The 15,906-nt window shown below is 57.7% G+C and overlaps 2 protein-coding genes across 2 annotated transcripts in view; both read left to right on the top strand.

Moving 5' to 3' along the window:
* Positions 1 to 98: 98 nt before the first annotated feature.
* Positions 99 to 15,906, top strand: part of LOC116829250 (tripartite motif-containing protein 3-like) — a 73,458-nt gene continuing 57,650 nt past the window's right edge. Inside the window, exons 1-3 of the mRNA XM_075061901.1 lie at positions 99 to 924; positions 2,978 to 3,065; positions 5,044 to 5,118. Coding sequence (XP_074918002.1) covers positions 794 to 924; positions 2,978 to 3,065; positions 5,044 to 5,118 — 294 coding nt within the window. The 5' untranslated portion in view covers positions 99 to 793. The remainder of the gene's footprint in view (positions 925 to 2,977; positions 3,066 to 5,043; positions 5,119 to 15,906) is intronic.
* LOC142046152 (tripartite motif-containing protein 2-like) overlaps positions 2,322 to 15,906 on the top strand; it is a 51,766-nt gene continuing 38,181 nt past the window's right edge. The window contains exon 1 of the mRNA XM_075061902.1: positions 2,322 to 2,327. The gene's annotated coding sequence lies outside the window, so the exon portion shown is untranslated. The remainder of the gene's footprint in view (positions 2,328 to 15,906) is intronic.

Below are 15,906 nucleotides of genomic sequence, written 5' to 3'. Positions count from 1 at the left end.
GGGGGCAGAGCTCTGGGGAGGGGGATGCAGGGCTGGCGGGGGGCAGGGCTGGCGGAGGGAGCAGTGCTCTCTTGGGGACGAGGCACTGGGTGCTGGAGCAGACGTCGTGGGAAGTGAGGTACCGTGGTCCTTTGGGCCACGGGGGTCCTATCAGCCGGCAGAGTTTCTATTGGCTTTGCCCATCTCCGTGGTGTCTGACGTCCAGGTGGCTGCTGCTCCCCTGCCCTGGCGCAGTGACTGTGTCTGGTGCAGGGCTGGGGTGGCTGCCAGGCAGGGCCCCCCTGGTGTCGAGTCCAGGGGGCATGAGCCAGGTACCGGGCAGCATCCCCTGGTGGGGCCTGTGAGGTTCCCCTGCCCCCAGGACCTGCTCACTCCACGGCTCTGGGGCAGAGCTGCCGGCTGCTGTAGAGGAGACCCAGAGCTGGGTGCTAGCTGGATCCTGCAGCCCGGCTCTGCCTGCTCTGCCCATGGCCTCAGAGGACCGTGCGACATGGGGCCCCCAAGGGATGGGCAGGCCCCATAAGGCCCTGGCCATTCTGAGCCATTTCTGGGTTCGCCCCCTCCCTGAGCTGGGAGCCCCAGCAGGACCAGGGTGGTGGGATGTTCCCCCGAGAAAGGAGAGCTGGCCTGAGCGGGCTGCCAGCTTCTGGGGAGGGGTGGCCGTCCGAGGGCACCCTGGGGTGGGGCGGTTCAGGACAGGGCTGGGTGAGGGCACCAGGTCCAGCTCACGCCCACTCTTGCCGCTGCAGGTCAGTGGCAGTTGGGCCCGTGGCCTCGCTGACCAAGGGCCACCATGGCGAAGCGCGAGGCCAGCGCCAGCCCCGTGGTGCGGCAGATCGACAAGCAGTTCCTGGTGTGCAGCATCTGCCTGGACCGGTACCACAACCCCAAGGTGTTGCCTTGCCTGCACACCTTCTGTGAGCGGTGAGTGTCCCCCCAGCACCCCCCTCTGCCTGCACACCTTCTGTGAGCGGCGAGTGTCCCCCCAGCACCCCCCTCCGCCTGCACACCACTTGTGAGCGGCGAGTGTCCCCCCAGCACCCCCCTCTGCCTGCACACCACCTGTGAGCGGCGAGTGCCCCCCCAGCACTCCCCTCCGCCTGCACACCACCTGTGAGCGGCGAGTGCCCCCCCACACCCCGCTCGCCGCGCAGCGCGTCGTGTGTTAGTGTCCGGGCGGAGGTGCCTCCCCCCCTCGACCCCGCTTTCGCGCCGCGCACGCGATCTCTTTGATGGTGGCCGAGTGCGCCCCTCCACACTCCGCGTCCCGTCGGCTCACTGGCGACCTGCGTGGCTAGTGCCGCGCGCGTCCCCAGTGCACAGTCCCGCGCCGCTGCGGCACTCACCTGGAGGGCGAGGCCCCCCCCTCACACGCCCCCTAGGCGCGCGCGCGAAACCAGCGCGTGAAGGTTGGGTCGAGTCGTCGCCGGTCGGAGGACCCCGCTGTGGTGTGTGCGGTCATTACGGGTTTCTGTCTCGTAGGCGAGCGTCTATTATCCATGGGGACGCGCAGTTTTATGCTGGGCCTACTTCCCGCCTGTGGTGCCTTGTCCACTCTATTCAGGCCATTACGACCTATCTCTTCCGCTTTTATGCGCGAAGGCGGTGATCTGCGCAGCGAGGTCTACCTTTCGGCATGGTATTGGGTCCATACTCCCTCACTATTGTTTTGCCCCTCGATAACCTCTTCATCCTCGCCCGGAATGGGTAGGGCTGCTCTGCTCTCTGCACGCTTATTAGCCTGTAGAGTGTCTTTCCATCCGGTCGCACTCGCATCGCCTGTCTGCTCTGAGCGCGCTGCCGGTCGAGCGGTCTGTGAGTGAGAGTGCGCCCTGAGTCCGCCATTGCCACTCCGGGCCTGCACTTCGGTCTCGGAGGGGCCTGGCCTGCCTAGCCAGCCGGATTCCTGATTGCAGCCGTCCCTCTCGGACCTGCACACCTTCTGCGGTGATTGAGCGCGGCGGAGTGACTGGACGCTGTCCACCCACCACGCCATGCACCCAGGTGGGCCTCTGCCATTCTCCGCTGGCTAACCCTTGCCTGCCACAGCTTCCTGTGAGTGGTGAGTGCCCCCCTAGTGTTCCCCCAGCACCCGCCCCATCGCCCTCCTCTGCCTGCACACTTTCTGTGAGTGGTGAGTGCACCCCTTGTGCCCCCCAACACCCCCCTTTGCCTGCACACCTGTGAGCAGTGCCACCCTAGTGTCCCCCCAGCTCCCTCCTCTGCCTGCATGCCTTCTGTGAGCAGTGTGTGCCCCCTTTGTGCCCCCTCATCAGCCCCTTCCATCCCCCCGGGATACCCCTCTGCCTGCACCGCTTCTGTGAGCGGTGAGTGTTCCCCTCAGCACCCCCCATCACCCCCCTCTGCCTGCACACCTTCTGTGAGTGGTGTGTGCCCCCCCTTGTGCCCCCCATCAGCCTCTTCCATCCCCCTGGGATACCCCTCTGCCTGCACAGCTTCTGTGAGTGGTGAGTGCCCCCCCAGCACCCCCCTCTGCCTGCACAACTTCTGTGAGTGGTGAGTGCCCCCCTAGTGTCCCCCCAGCACTCCCCCCCCATCGCCCCGCTCCATCCCCCCTCTGCCTGCACAGGGGGTGGGGTGGGGGTGCGGCTGCAGGGCTGGACCTGCCTGAGACCCGGCGCCGTGTCCTGGGGTGGGGGTGGGGCTGCAGGGCTGGGCCTGCTCAAGACCCGGTGCTGTGTCCTGACGGGGTTCGAGTGCCCTGACTCGGCATCAGAGCTTCCGTCGGGCTGGCCAAGCTGCGCTGTGGGCTGGTGTGGGCTGGGGCCTTTTGTTCTAGTCAGGTAATGCTCTGGGGGGCCTCCAGCAGTTGGGCTGAGATAGATCCCAGGAATGACGCTGGCGCGGGCCAGGCAACCAGACACCCACACCTGAGACTGGCCGGAGCAGTCGTTGCAGCTGGGGCAGCAGCCAGGGAGCCCCAGCTCTGAATGGGTCCGGTCCTCGCTTTCCGCAGGGGGAGATGGCGCCTCGCCCAGCCTAAAGGTGTCACCGGGCAAGGGGAGACGGGTGCTTTCCTCTGGGGGTCGGTCTACATACACCCCGTCAGGGACCATGGAGTCTAGTGAATGGACCCTGCTCAGAGATGGGTCCCCTCTGCAGGGATGAATGCACCAAGCTGTCTTTTTGGAAGAGAGTTGGGTTTATTAGTCTCCCAGGGAGTCCTTAGGGGAGCCCTGAGGACTGAAGGGAAAAGCACAGACCACTGATATGGAGTTGGCTTGGACGAGTTCTTTTTACTGATCCCTCTCGGCTCTGACCGCTCATGCATATACCAGTGTCGCTGAGGGAGTCTACGTGATGAAGTTTTGCCGACACAGGTTACTTCGGCATAGAGCCGCTGCAGTCGTACATGCCTGGTGCATGTCTCACGCGGCTCCTGTGATGAAGTGGGAATGTTCTTGCTGTGTTATGGGATTGCTGAGTGGGGACTGTTGGCCTGGGAAGGTTGCAGGGGAGTTTTGCTGGGACTGTCTGCATTGGGGAAGGAAGGATACCTGAGACCCCGGAGGGGATTGGAGGGGAGTGTGGGGGCCTGCCTGGGGGAAGGGAGAATACCTGAGCAGGTAACCTGAGAACCCCAGGAGGGGATTGGAGGCCAGGTGACACCTCTGCCTGGGAAACTGGACAAAGGACACAACGGCTGGGGGAAGAGCCGGGGGAAGGCCAGAAAGGAGACGGCTGGAGGGAGTTTCAGTTTGGAGCTGGCTGGGAATGGAGAGGGGAGCCCCGACCAACTGTGGCCTCCCTGGGGCCCCCCAAGGTGAACCTAACTAAAGGGGGTCGTACTGTCTGTACCGGCAAGACCTGTCTTGGACTGTGTTCCTGTCGGCTAATAAACCTTCTGTTTTACTGGCTGGCTGAGAGTACTGGTGAATCCCAGGAAGCCGGGAGTGCAGGGCCTTGTCTCCCCCCACACTCCGTGACAGGAGCAGTAAAACGAAGGGGGATCGACAGGAACGAGGTGTGCTGAAGAGTCATTGAGGGGCGGTTTCAGGGAGTGATTAATCCTTGGGAGTGTGTGACCAGTGAGAAGGACTTTGCAGTAACAGGATCCCCCGGGGGGATTGCAGTGAGCAGCCCAGGGGCGGATGAGTCTGCAGCTCGACCCTGGCAGAGAGGTGGTGACCCCAAGAAGGGCTGGTGCACTAGGGGTCCCCCTGGAAACCATGGGGACCGGCAAGCACCCCGGCCTGTGAGTGGCCAGCAGGAAGATGTATGCCAAGCGCCGCAAGTGCGACCTGGTGGAGCTGTGCAAGCAGAGGGGGCTGCGCAGTGGGAGGCTCACCAAAGACCAGCTGATTGCCCAGCTGGAGGAGGGAGATCGCTTGAATGAACCGATCCCTGTATCTGCGCAGGCACCAGTGTCTGTCCCCGCTGGGAGTGGTCAGCTGGCGGCTGAGCGCTTCCCGAGACCCCCCATTCCTATGCCTAGGGGAAGGGCGGGGAGGAGCCTAGCGAAAGCCGAGGGCACCGTGACTCCCCTGGCCAGCAGGGGATCCTCCTGGCGATGCTCGGCATCCGTGGAGCAGAAGCGGCTGGAATGGGAGAAAGAGCTAAAACTGAGAGAGCTGGAGGATCATGAGAAAGAGAGAGAACATGAGGAGAGACAAAGACAGCGGGAAGTGGAGGAGAAAGAGAGCGAGAGGGGCAGCATGAACTGGAGTTGGCCAAGCTGAGGAGCAGCAAGCCCCCGGCTGCGGTGAGTCAGGGTGGGCCCAGCACTGCGTGGAGCTTTGATAAGTGCATCCTGGCCCAGCGTAAGGATGGGGAGGACATGGATGATTTCCTGGATGCCTTTGAGATGGCCTGCAAGCTGCACCAGATAGATCCTGCGGACAGGCTCTGGGTTCTCACCCCCTTAGTGGACCCCATTGTACCGCCAGCTGGGACAGGAGGAGAAAGGGAACCACGAACTGTTCAAGCAGGCCGTGCTGCGCGAGTTTGGGCTGACTCCTGAGATGTACCAGGAGAGGTTCCGGAGTCAGTATAAAACCCCTGAGGTCTCATATCTGCAACTAGCCGTCCCACATGGAGGAATACGCCAGCAAGTGGGCAGATGGGGCCCAGACGACAAGGGATGTGGTTAAACTGCTGGTACTGGAGGAACTGTATGAGCGTGCTGTGACGATGTGGTTCTGGCGGGACCTAACTGGAAAGTGCCAAATCAGGACCAATTGCTCAAACAGGGCAGTCACAGCTCAAGGCTGGGGTTTTTCCACCTCTAAGGCAAACCAAACCAGCCAGACAAAATGACTTCGGTGTCACCCCACTGGCTAACCGCAAGTCACACAAGCAATTCCTTAGACACTCCAGTCTCCCAGTATCACCACCAGTCCACACGTCCTGGGGAGGATGAATGGTTATGAAAACCAACACCCCAGTAAAAGAAAAAGGTTCTCTCCGATCCCAAAAAAAGGACCCCCCAAGCCCCCAGAAGGTCAAAATTCCAATATGTTTATTAGAGAATATTTAAATAAGGATGATACACAGAGTTTGGCATGTCAGTCATTAGTCATCGGGGGCAATACACAGAGTATGGGGGATGCTGTATATTGGTTATGGGTTAGCATATAGTACATACAGTCTGCATCAGATCTTACCCACAAATCACGCTGTTGCCAATCTAAAATCTAAAGGTTTATTCATAAAAGGAAAAAGATAGAGATGAGAGCTAGAATTGGTTAAATGAATCAATTACATACAGTAATGGCAAAGTCCTTAGTTCAGGCTTGTAGCAGAGATGAAGTAAACTGCAGGTTCAAATTGAGTCTCTGAGAAATCCCCCGCTGGGATGGGTCATCAGTCCTTTGCTGCAGAGCTTCAGCTTTGTAGCAAAGTCCCTCCAGAGGTAAGAAGCAGGATTGAAGACCAAAATGGAGATGAGGCCTTCGCCTTATATAGACTTTTCCAGGTGTAAGAACACTCCTTTGTTCCTACTGTGGAAAGTTACAGCAAAATGGAGTTTGCAGTCACATGGGCCAGTTTTCTGCACACTCCGCTGAGTCACAGGGCGTATCGCCTTCTCTCAATGGGTCAATTGTGTAGGTGATGGTCTTAATGGGCCATCAAGCAGGCTAAGCTGAGCTGACACCGACTAGTCTGGGTGTCACCCAGAACTGCAGCACCAATTTGAAATACAGACAGTACACAGCCAATATTCATACTTCAACTACAAAAATGATAAGACATACAGACAGCATAATCATAACCAGCAATCGTAACCTGTCTTAGACACCTTATATGACCCCCTTTACGTAAGGATTTGGTGCCACTACAGAACCTTGGTTGCAACCCATGTTCTATATGGTCCCAGTTTATACAATAACGTCACAGGTGCCCATCTGACCTGAGGCTGTGGTTGAGGGACCAAAAGCCAGAGAACCTGCGACATGCAGGGCGTCTGGCCGATGAGTTTGTGAAGAGCCGGTCAGGGGTGGCAGGGAGGAGTCCCAAAGGGAACAGGCCCGCCGTGATGCAGAGAGAGAGTCATCCTGGGGCCTCCCAAAGGGGAATATGGAGAACCCCCTCCCAAGGGGAACACCCAGCATCAGGGTCAACCAACCAGCTTGAGGCGACCCACGGGACATGGGCTGCTATTACTGTGGCCACGAGAGGCCACATATGGACCCAGGCTCAGGGACAGACTGAGCAGACTGAACCCACAGAGGGTTAACTGGGTAGAGACCCAGTCGGATGAGGGCAGGCTGCCAGGCAAGGGGGCTGGCAGCTTATCAACTGCGCAGGAGGGAGGAGGGTCCCAGGCCAGCTGCTCAGGGGGGGCTGGATGCTCCGGACACCAGGTTCTCCATTTACAGGGTGGGCGTGGGGCTGTCCCTGCGGAGCGAGTGCCTTGTTCCCCTGGAGGTGGATGGGAGGGGGTCAATGGATACTGGGATACGGGTGCTGAAGTGACACTGGCCAGGCCTGAGGTGGTAGCTCCAGATCAGGTTGATGCCAACGCATACCTGACCCTGACGGGGCTGGGCGGCATCCCATTCAAGGTGCCCGTGGCGAGGGTACACCTGAAGTGGGGGCCAAGGAGGCCCCAAGGAAGTGGGAATGCACCCCCCATTTACCCACGGAGGTGTTAATGGGGAGGGACCAGGAGAACTGGCCAAGAAAACCCCCAGGGTGCCCTGGTCCTTACCTGTAGCCAGAGCGGCGAGGGGCACTGCACCCTGACCTCGGGAAGGGTACCTTGCCAAAGGCACGGGACCCTAACCCGGTGGGAAGGGAGTGCCCAGAGACACAGCTCAAGAAGGTTGCAGCTTCAGAGCCAGCCAGTGAGAGACAGCAGGCCCCCATCCCTGTCCCAGCTGCTGAGTTCCAGGCTGAGGTGCAGAAAGATCCCTCCTTGCGGAAGATAAGGGACCTGGTCGACCTCAGTGCGGTACAGAGCATGGGGGGAGGTTACCGGAAAAGGTTCCTGTGGGAGAAGGGGTTCCTGTACCAAGAATGGGCTCCCCCAGGGGAAATGGAGTCATGGGGAATCAGGAGGCATCTGGTGGTACCCCAGAAGTATCGCTGCCAGCTGCTCTGCCGGGCCCATGACATCCCTTTCACAGGGCACTACAGAGGCTGCTACAGAACTTTTACTGGCCTGGGGTCTTTACTTATGTCCAGCAGTACTGCTGCTCCTGTGACCCCTGCCAGAGGTGAGGAAGGCCCCAGACAAGGGGAAAATGGCTTTAGGAGCCTTGCCCATCACAGAGGAGCCTTTCCATAGAGTGGCCAAGGTCAAAATGGGGGCTCTTAACCAAGAGAGCCCGAATCACAACCCCCCAGACTGGAATGCTGGGAGAAGACCCCAGCCCAGTTTGAACCCCAGGGCTACTGGGGTGGGGAAAGGGTATGGGCCCCATGAACCTTCCCACATGCGAACTACGAGTGCCACTGAGCACCCCTGACCTAAAGGGGGGCATGAAACTGGAAGGGCCTGGTGTAATTCTCACCCAGGAAGTGGTGGGATGCTGGGGCATCCATGGGAATGTAGGTAGGTTTGAACTTCCCCAGATCACTGGCTGAAGTGACCCTGCTTAGTTTGGTCTCGAAGGGGGGAGAGGTGATGAAGTGGGAATGTTCTTGATGTGTTGTTTGAATGCTGAGTGGGAGTATTAACCTGGGAAGGTTGCAGGGAAGTTTTGCCTGGGGGAAAGGGGGATACCTGAGCATGTAACATGAGAGCCCAAGTGGGAGATTGGAGGCCAGGTAACACCTCTGCCCGGGAAACTGGATAAAGGACACAAAGGTGGGGGGAGGAGCTGGGGGGAGGCCAGAAAGGAGACAGCTGGGGGTTGTTTCAGTTTGGAGCTGGCTGGGAAATGAAGAGGGGCGCCCAACGGTCCGGTGGCCTCCCTGGGGTCTGCAGATGGACCTAACTAAAGGGGTCCTGTTGTCTGTACCAGCAAGACCTGTCTTAGGACTGTGTTCCTGTCGTCTAAATAAACCTTCTGTGTTACTGGCTGCCTGAGAGTCCTGGTGAAATGCAGGAAGCCGGGGGCGCAGGGCCTGGTTCCCCCCACCCGACTCCGTGACAGCTCCTTGTGTCAGCACTGTGCGGACTCACGAGGATTGCTTGTGTCTGTGCACGGGGCTGTACGCCATGGGCCGGGCCCAGCGAGCAAACTGCCACTGTCCAGTGTAACGTAGTGTAGACAGTGCATGGTGGGACAGAAATGAGAGCACGAGTGTGACGATGTGGTTCTGGTGGGACCCAACTGAGAGTGCCAATTCAGGACCAATCGCTCAAACAGAGCAGTCACAGCCCAAGGCTGGGGTTTTTCCACCTCTAAGGCAAACCAAACCAGCCAGACCAAGAGGACTTTGGTCTCACCCCACTGGCTAACCACAAGTCACACAAGCAATTTCCTTAGACACTTCCCAGCAGCACGTCTGGACCAGGCAAATCTGGTTGGTAGCCGACCCGACTTGCCCTGCCTGGGTGTCCCCCCACTCAGCTGGGGTCTTAGCGCCCCCGTGCTCAGCGCTGCCTTTGCTGTCCCAGTGGGGGCAGGCAGCGAGCTCTCTGCTCTGGTCTCAGCATCAGAGCCAGCTTGAGCCCCCTCTCCGGTGTGCAGGGGGGCGGGGAGCATCTCTCCCTCCCCCTCAGTCCCAGGGGGCTGGTTACAGGTAGGCAGGTATCCTGAGCCCAGCAGCCCCTCCCCCCTGCCAGCCAGGTCATTTGCATTTTCACTGACCATTTCCATCCTAGCCAATTGGTTCCTTGGATTTAAATTCAAACCCTCGGAGGAGCAGGGCCTGGATCTTCTCCCAAAGAGAGACAGTCACCCCCCCAACAGGGCCTTACAGCTGATATCCTGGAGAGCCCCAACTACCACCTAGCCCGACCGCTCCTAAGTCTGCACAGGGATCCGGGCCATAGGCAGGGTGAGGGGCTTCACCCAGGTCCCACAGCCCCTCAGCATCTGCGGCTACACCACCCGGGGCCTGACAACAGTTCTCTCTGTCTCAGGGTCTTGCCCCCCCAGGCAGGTCTCCCCATTGACCCCCACCTTCCACTCCCACTGGGGGTCCAAGGGGCCTCAGCCCTGGAGATTCCACGCAGACATAGGCCGGGGCCAGGAGTGGGAGCCTGTCCACCACCCTACTCAGCTGGCTGACAGCGTCTGTGGCCTTGAGACCCAGCAAGGGAGCTAGATACCGGGGCTTTTTTGCAGAGTCCCCCTGGTTCAAATCACCCACCTGCTCAAAGGCAGTGAGGTGGGCATCCACATCCCCCCATCCTTAACCAGGGGCAGCAATTTGGTGTCGAGGTTCCCTGCGGAACTGGCATCCTGGGGTCTATCTCCTCTCACCCCTGGGGAGCCCCCTGTGACTCTCTGCTCCACCATTGCCAGTCCATGCTGCTGCTGCTTCTCGGGCTCTCGCTCTCTCGGACTCAGCTCCAATCCCATCCATCTCCGATCCCCTGATGGGGAATCCAATTGTGAAGACCCTCATCTGGTTGGGGACCAGACTCTCAGGGATGCCTGGCTGCTGCTCCAGCTGCTCCCAGATCCTCTTGTAGCCCCATCTGGGTCAGGAATCTGCTCCTCAGAATGGTCCTCCTCCTCCAGCTGCATGATTAATTGTGCCTTGATGAACTTCCCCATATGTAACCCTTTCTGTGCACAGGATCACAATGTCCTTCTTAAGGAGATGGTGATAGGCCAATCACTTCACTGTTCCCAAGTGGCTCAGGACTCACAGGCCTGAGTGCTCTTATCTCCCCCATGGTTTCCAGGAAGAACCCTTGGTGTGCCAGCCCTTCTCGTGATCACCACCTCTTTGCCAGGGTCGAGCTGCAGACTCCCCCACCCCTGGGACTGCTCCTGCAATCCCCAGGGGAACCCTGCTACTGCAAAATCCTTCTCTCTCCCAGGGTCGAGCGGCAAGCTCCTCTGCCCCTGAGACTGCTTGCTGCAGTCCTCAGGGGGACCCAGTTACTCCAACAGTCCTTCTCGCTGGTCACACACTCCCAGAGGTTAACTGCCCCCCTGAAACCGTTCCTCTCTGAGCCTTCAGCATGCCTGGTCCTCATTTTCCCCCCTTTGTTTTATTGCTCCCCAGTCACTTACTGCAAGCAGCACCATTCATGGGGTGCAGTAGATCTCACCGCTCCCACCAGTTGTCATGGAGTCCCTGGACGATGCTCTGGACCTGCTCCCCACAAAGCCAGGCAGGACTTTGGGGAGCCTCCTCTCTCCTGAAGCAGACTGTCTTCAGGGCAAGAAGCTCACACAGCTTCACCTTCCTGGGTCTGACCTTGGAGCTTGTAGGTACAGAGAAAGGGACCCCTCAGCCGGGTCCATTCTGGGGAGCAATGAGCCAGACACCCAGGTCTGCACTTACTCCACATCCCCAGCCAGTTCCAAACTGAAACTCTCCAGCCCCTCCTCTGGGCTTTGTCTCTTTCCTGGGCCAGGAGTCCCCTGATCCCTTTGTTCTCCAACACCTTCAGTTGGCACCTTTGCAGGGAAGGGGCTAGGCCGTTAGTTGCCTGGAGACAGGATGTCGGCCATTCTCTATGCAGACACCATCACACTGGTCTCCTAGGGCTCTGCAACAATTATACACCCTGATCTCCCCCACCTAGAGTGTGAGAACTGCATAGGGGAAACAGAGGAACCCACACGGTATTCAGAGAAAACATGAGGAACATTCCCACTTCGTCACACACCCGCTGACCAGAGCTAATTCCCGAACTGGCCAGCAGGAGACCGATGTGGTGACAGATGCTGGGACATGGGGGAATGTGGTTTTGGCAGAGGGAAGGGGCGCTGGCGTTCTCTACTCCCCAGATTAGATCTCTGTGGAAGAAGGAGCCCAATGTGTCCTGCACAGCATTTGAGAAGCAAAGGGGGGAACTTGCTTCAGGGGTGCAGGGTGGAGGGGAGCGGCTGTCTGCTGAGTTGGACCAGCCAGACCCCAGGGCTATGAGATGAGCTCAGCGAGGAGGTACGACTTGGGGGACTTGAGAGGAACTCTGTGGTGCTGCACATCTGTGCCTGTGCCACTGCTGGTGTGCTAGTCCGAGTCCCACTGGGGCGTGTGCTGCGCCAGGCTGCGGGGAGAGTGCACACGACTGTTCCTGTCATGGCCGGTGCGCATTGTCCAGCACGTGTGGCTAATTGCTTTATTCAGTGATGAGAGCAGCACCCGACAAACAATCTGTGGAATGTGCTAGTAAATCCTGGGGAACGGAAAGATTTTTGGCACCATATTAAACAGACAAGGAAAAGGAAGAGTGTTGTGCGTCAGCGCTGCACGTCCATCGGCTGTGGCTCTCCTGGGTCAGCTTAGGGGAAGTGGTAGTGTCTGGGCTCTCCCTAGGGTCGAGAGGTCGAGGTAGCCATGCTGGAGTGGCCTGGGTGTGGGAGGGAGGGACCCAGGCCCACCCACCACTCTGGGTCCCAGCCCAGGGACCCTGCAAACAACAGCTTCCCCCGGACCCTCCTTTCTTTCACCACCAGTCGGTCAAGTCCCTGGGCCACTTCCCCACAGCCTCAGTTCCCTCTGTTCCTGCCTCTGGCTCCAGCTCCTTTGCCCTCTTCGCTGAGGCTGTGTGGAAAACGGAGGGTGCAAGGATGTGCGCTGCTTCTGTTCACCCAGGTGCAGAGAGGCCAGCCTGCATTAGCTGAGCTTGGAGGTCCACAAGTGCCTACAGCATCTGTGTTTGCTGCTGGAGAAACCCTCTTAGAGCCTGGTGCAGCTCCCCCTCCTTTACGCGCTGGGCTTTTCTCCGCTCTCCTTCTTCAGGCTGTCTGCAGTGCTCATCCTCCAGGCCCAGTGCAGCGCAGGCTTGCAGCATCTCGTGGAACCCGTTGTCCTGCCACCATCTCTTCTTCCCCACTCCCTGGGTGTGGCAGGGGATCCCCGCAGGACCACAATGGCCGCAGCTTCAGCTAACAGGCCCTAGGTCCCTAAATCAGTATTGTCTGTACAGACCATGAGACCCCCCTTTCCCGGCTCTCCTAAAGCGGCAAGCAGGGTATGATGCCTTGATGCCCCTTCTCCTGCTCCCCCCGAGCAACCGGATCGGAGCGCCGCCGGCACAGCCGCTTCTCCCCACCGGCCCCAGAGATCCAGCATCCCTTGTGAGCGCTAGGCAGGAGCCAGCGGGGCACTGCACCCCCAGTGGAAAACTGCTGGGTGTGCTCGCCCCGCAGGGCTACCAGGAGAGGGAATTACAGAAATCGGGGGGTGCGGGGGGGCTTCTGGTCTCTGTGACCCCTGGGCAGTGGAGTTCACAATGGTGGTCAGAATGGTGGCATTGTGGGACAGCTGCTGGAGGACTGTTAGGGTCGACGTAACACACTTGTGCTGAATTGAGCTCAGTACACCGTCAGTGACGTGCCGCCGCTCTGGATGTTATGGTGTCGGTGTAATGGCGCTTATGCTGGCGGGAGGCAGCTTCGAGTGCAGACATGTTGTCACAGAGTGTGGGGGAATCCAGGCCCTGCACCCCCGGCTTCCTGCGATTCACCGGGACTCTCAGCCAGCCAGGAAAACGGAAGGTTTATTAGACGACAGGAACACAGTCCCAAACAGAGCTTGTAGGTACAGAAACCAGGACCCCTCAGGCAGATCCATCTTGGGGGGCATGAAGCTTAGACCCCAGCCCTGGGGCTCCCTCCATTTCCCTAGCCAACTCCAAACTGAAACGCCTCCAGCCATCTCACCCTGCCACACCGCCGGCTCCTTCTTCAGCCTTTGTCTGGTTTCCTGGGTGGAAGGTGTCACCTGGCCCCAACCCCCTCCTGGGCTCAGGTTACAGGCTCAGGTATCATCCCTCAAGTGATGTCACCCCTGGTATCCCGTCACCAATGCAGACAGTCCCGGTAAAACTCCCACGCAACATTCCCAGGTCAATCCACCCCGCTCCCTGCTCTGTCACACTTGTGCACAGCTGGGGTCATGAAAGGTGGTTTCTGTTGGGCTAAAGTTGTAGCATAGACCAGGCCCTAGCCTGTGCTGAGAGCAAACTATTGTTTTCCCCCCACAGGGTAATGGGAAATACAGGGGAAACTGAGGCAGGACTTAACAAATATTACAGAAAATCCCTCCTCTCTTCCCCCTGGAGACCGAGCTGGGCAGGGTCCCTTTAAGCAGTGACCCGCGGCAGTTCAACCCAAGCAGAGTTACCCGTAGGTGGCCCAGCAGCTTTTCCAGGGTCTTGGTCCCTGGCCCGCATGCACCTTCCGGGTCCCCCCAGCTCACCTCAGTTCCCCATCCAGCGCTTGGAACAGTGCCATGCCCCGCCTGGGCACCGGGCTGCTGGTGGCGCCAGCAGGGGGCCTGTGGGGAGTTGGGGGCCCTCAGCTCTTTGGCCAGCCCAAACCTGCCGCTCCCTCCTCCCCCTTGTCTGCTGGGAGTGAGGGGGGCAGCGACCCACCTGCCTCCGTGTGTGGCTGTCCTGGCTGTAGCCTGGGGGGCCCTGGGCCTAGGTGGGGGGAGGGAATGACTTCTGGAGCGCTTAGTCCTAACCCAGCCCTAGCTCTGGGCTGAGCACCCGGCAAAGGGTCTGCTCCACATGCGACCAACAAGAGTGTTACCAACAAAAGTGCTAGTGTAGACAGAGCCTTGGTATATTACAGCAACAGTATTCCCTTCATCAGCCAAACTTGTCATCTCATCAGAGAAAGCTATCCAGTTAGCGTGACAAGCTGTTCTCCACTGATTGACATTACAGTAGAACCTCAGAGTTATGAACACCTTGGGAATAGAGGTTGTTCGTAACTCTGAACTGTTCGTAACTGAACAAAATGTTACGGTTGTTCTTTCAAAAGTTTACAACTGAACATTGACTAAACACAACTTTGAAACTTTACTGTGCAGAACAAGAATACTGTTTTCCCTTTAATTTTTAGTAGTTTACAATTAACGCAGTACTGTGCTGTATTTGCTTTTTGGGGGGTGTTTTGTCTCTGCTGCTGCCTGATGCGTACTCCTGGTTCCAAAGGAGGTGTGTGGAACTCTGAGGTTCTACTCTATTTAGATCACCCTCCTTTAGTTCTTTATTAATCTAGTCCCATATCAGCTGCTCCATTATCTTGCCCTGGATTGATGTCAGGCTGACTGGTCCGTAATTATCTGGGTCATCCCATTTACCCTTTTAAAAACTGGCCCATTCACTTTCTTCCAAGCATCTGGCACTTCCTCAGTGCTCCGAGTTGGCATCCTTTCGTCTGCGAGAGACAGTGGGAATTACAGCCTATGATGCAGATGGTTTGCAATATCTTGTGTGACTGAATAGTCCAATCTAAGATTTGCATCATCGCTGGCAGTTATTGCAAATGTCTGTAACTTGGGAGTTGCTTGCTTCCCACAGGCTCTTTTCTCTTCAAGCTTTGCGGGGGGCCAGCTTCTGTCATGGGCTTTGATACCTGGATGGAGACGATGGCGCCACTTGTTACGATTACTTGCCAAGATTTCCCATTGGTCAGGATCAATTCCAGATTCCTTCATATCTCGCTTGCATGTGTCTTCATAGAGAAGCTTGGGATGTCCTGTTGTTCCTGTTCCCTCTGATGGTTCCCCATCTAGCATGTCCTTGGGTGTGCATCTGTCTTCCAACCTACTCAGATGGCCCAGCCAAAGCACAGTCGTCTTTGCCTGAAAAGGACTGTCACACTTGGTAAATTTTCCCTTTGAAGAACCTCTGTGTTTGCTGACTTTATCCTGCCATTTGGTGTTGAGTATGTGGGATAATTCTCCAGATGAGCATAAGTTGTCCATGTTTCCCCATCATACTTGAGTGCTGAGGATGCAGGCTTGGTACACTAGCATTGTGGTCTTGATGGTCAGCTTTGAGTTGTTCCAGGCTCTTTTAGTTAGTCTGCTAAGGGTGGTGGCTGCCTTTCCAATGTGAACATTTAGTTCTTCATCCAGTGAAAGGCTACATTTGGGGGAAAGAGACCAGCAAAATGGACTGGTTTGAAGAAAATGAAGCGGAACTATTAACTCTCATCAACATTAAGAACACATCTTATCTGGAACACAACAAGAAGCCAACAAAGTACCAAAGTGAGACTTCAACATGCAAAAACTGAGGTACAGTGAGCAAGCAGACATTGTGCAAATCATTACTTGATCAAGCTCTGTGAAGAGATACAGACAGCCTCAGACACAGGTGTCATGGAGTGTGGGGGAGTCAGGGCCCTGCACCCCCGGCTTCCTGCGATTCACCAGGACTCTCAGCCAGCCGGTAAAACAGAAGGTTTATTTAGACGACAGGAACACTGTCCAAGACAGGTCTTGCAGGTACAGACAACAGGACACCCTCAGTTAGGTCCATCTGGGGGGCCCCAGGGAGGCCAGAGCTGCAATCCGCAGGGGACCACTCGCTGCAATACCCAGGAGAACCCTGTTACTGCCAAAGTC

This window comes from Chelonoidis abingdonii, chromosome 1, assembly GCF_003597395.2.
Source record: "Chelonoidis abingdonii isolate Lonesome George chromosome 1, CheloAbing_2.0, whole genome shotgun sequence".
Classification (NCBI taxonomy): Eukaryota; Metazoa; Chordata; order Testudines; family Testudinidae; genus Chelonoidis; species Chelonoidis abingdonii.
This window is presented reverse-complemented; position numbering and strand designations above follow the sequence as displayed.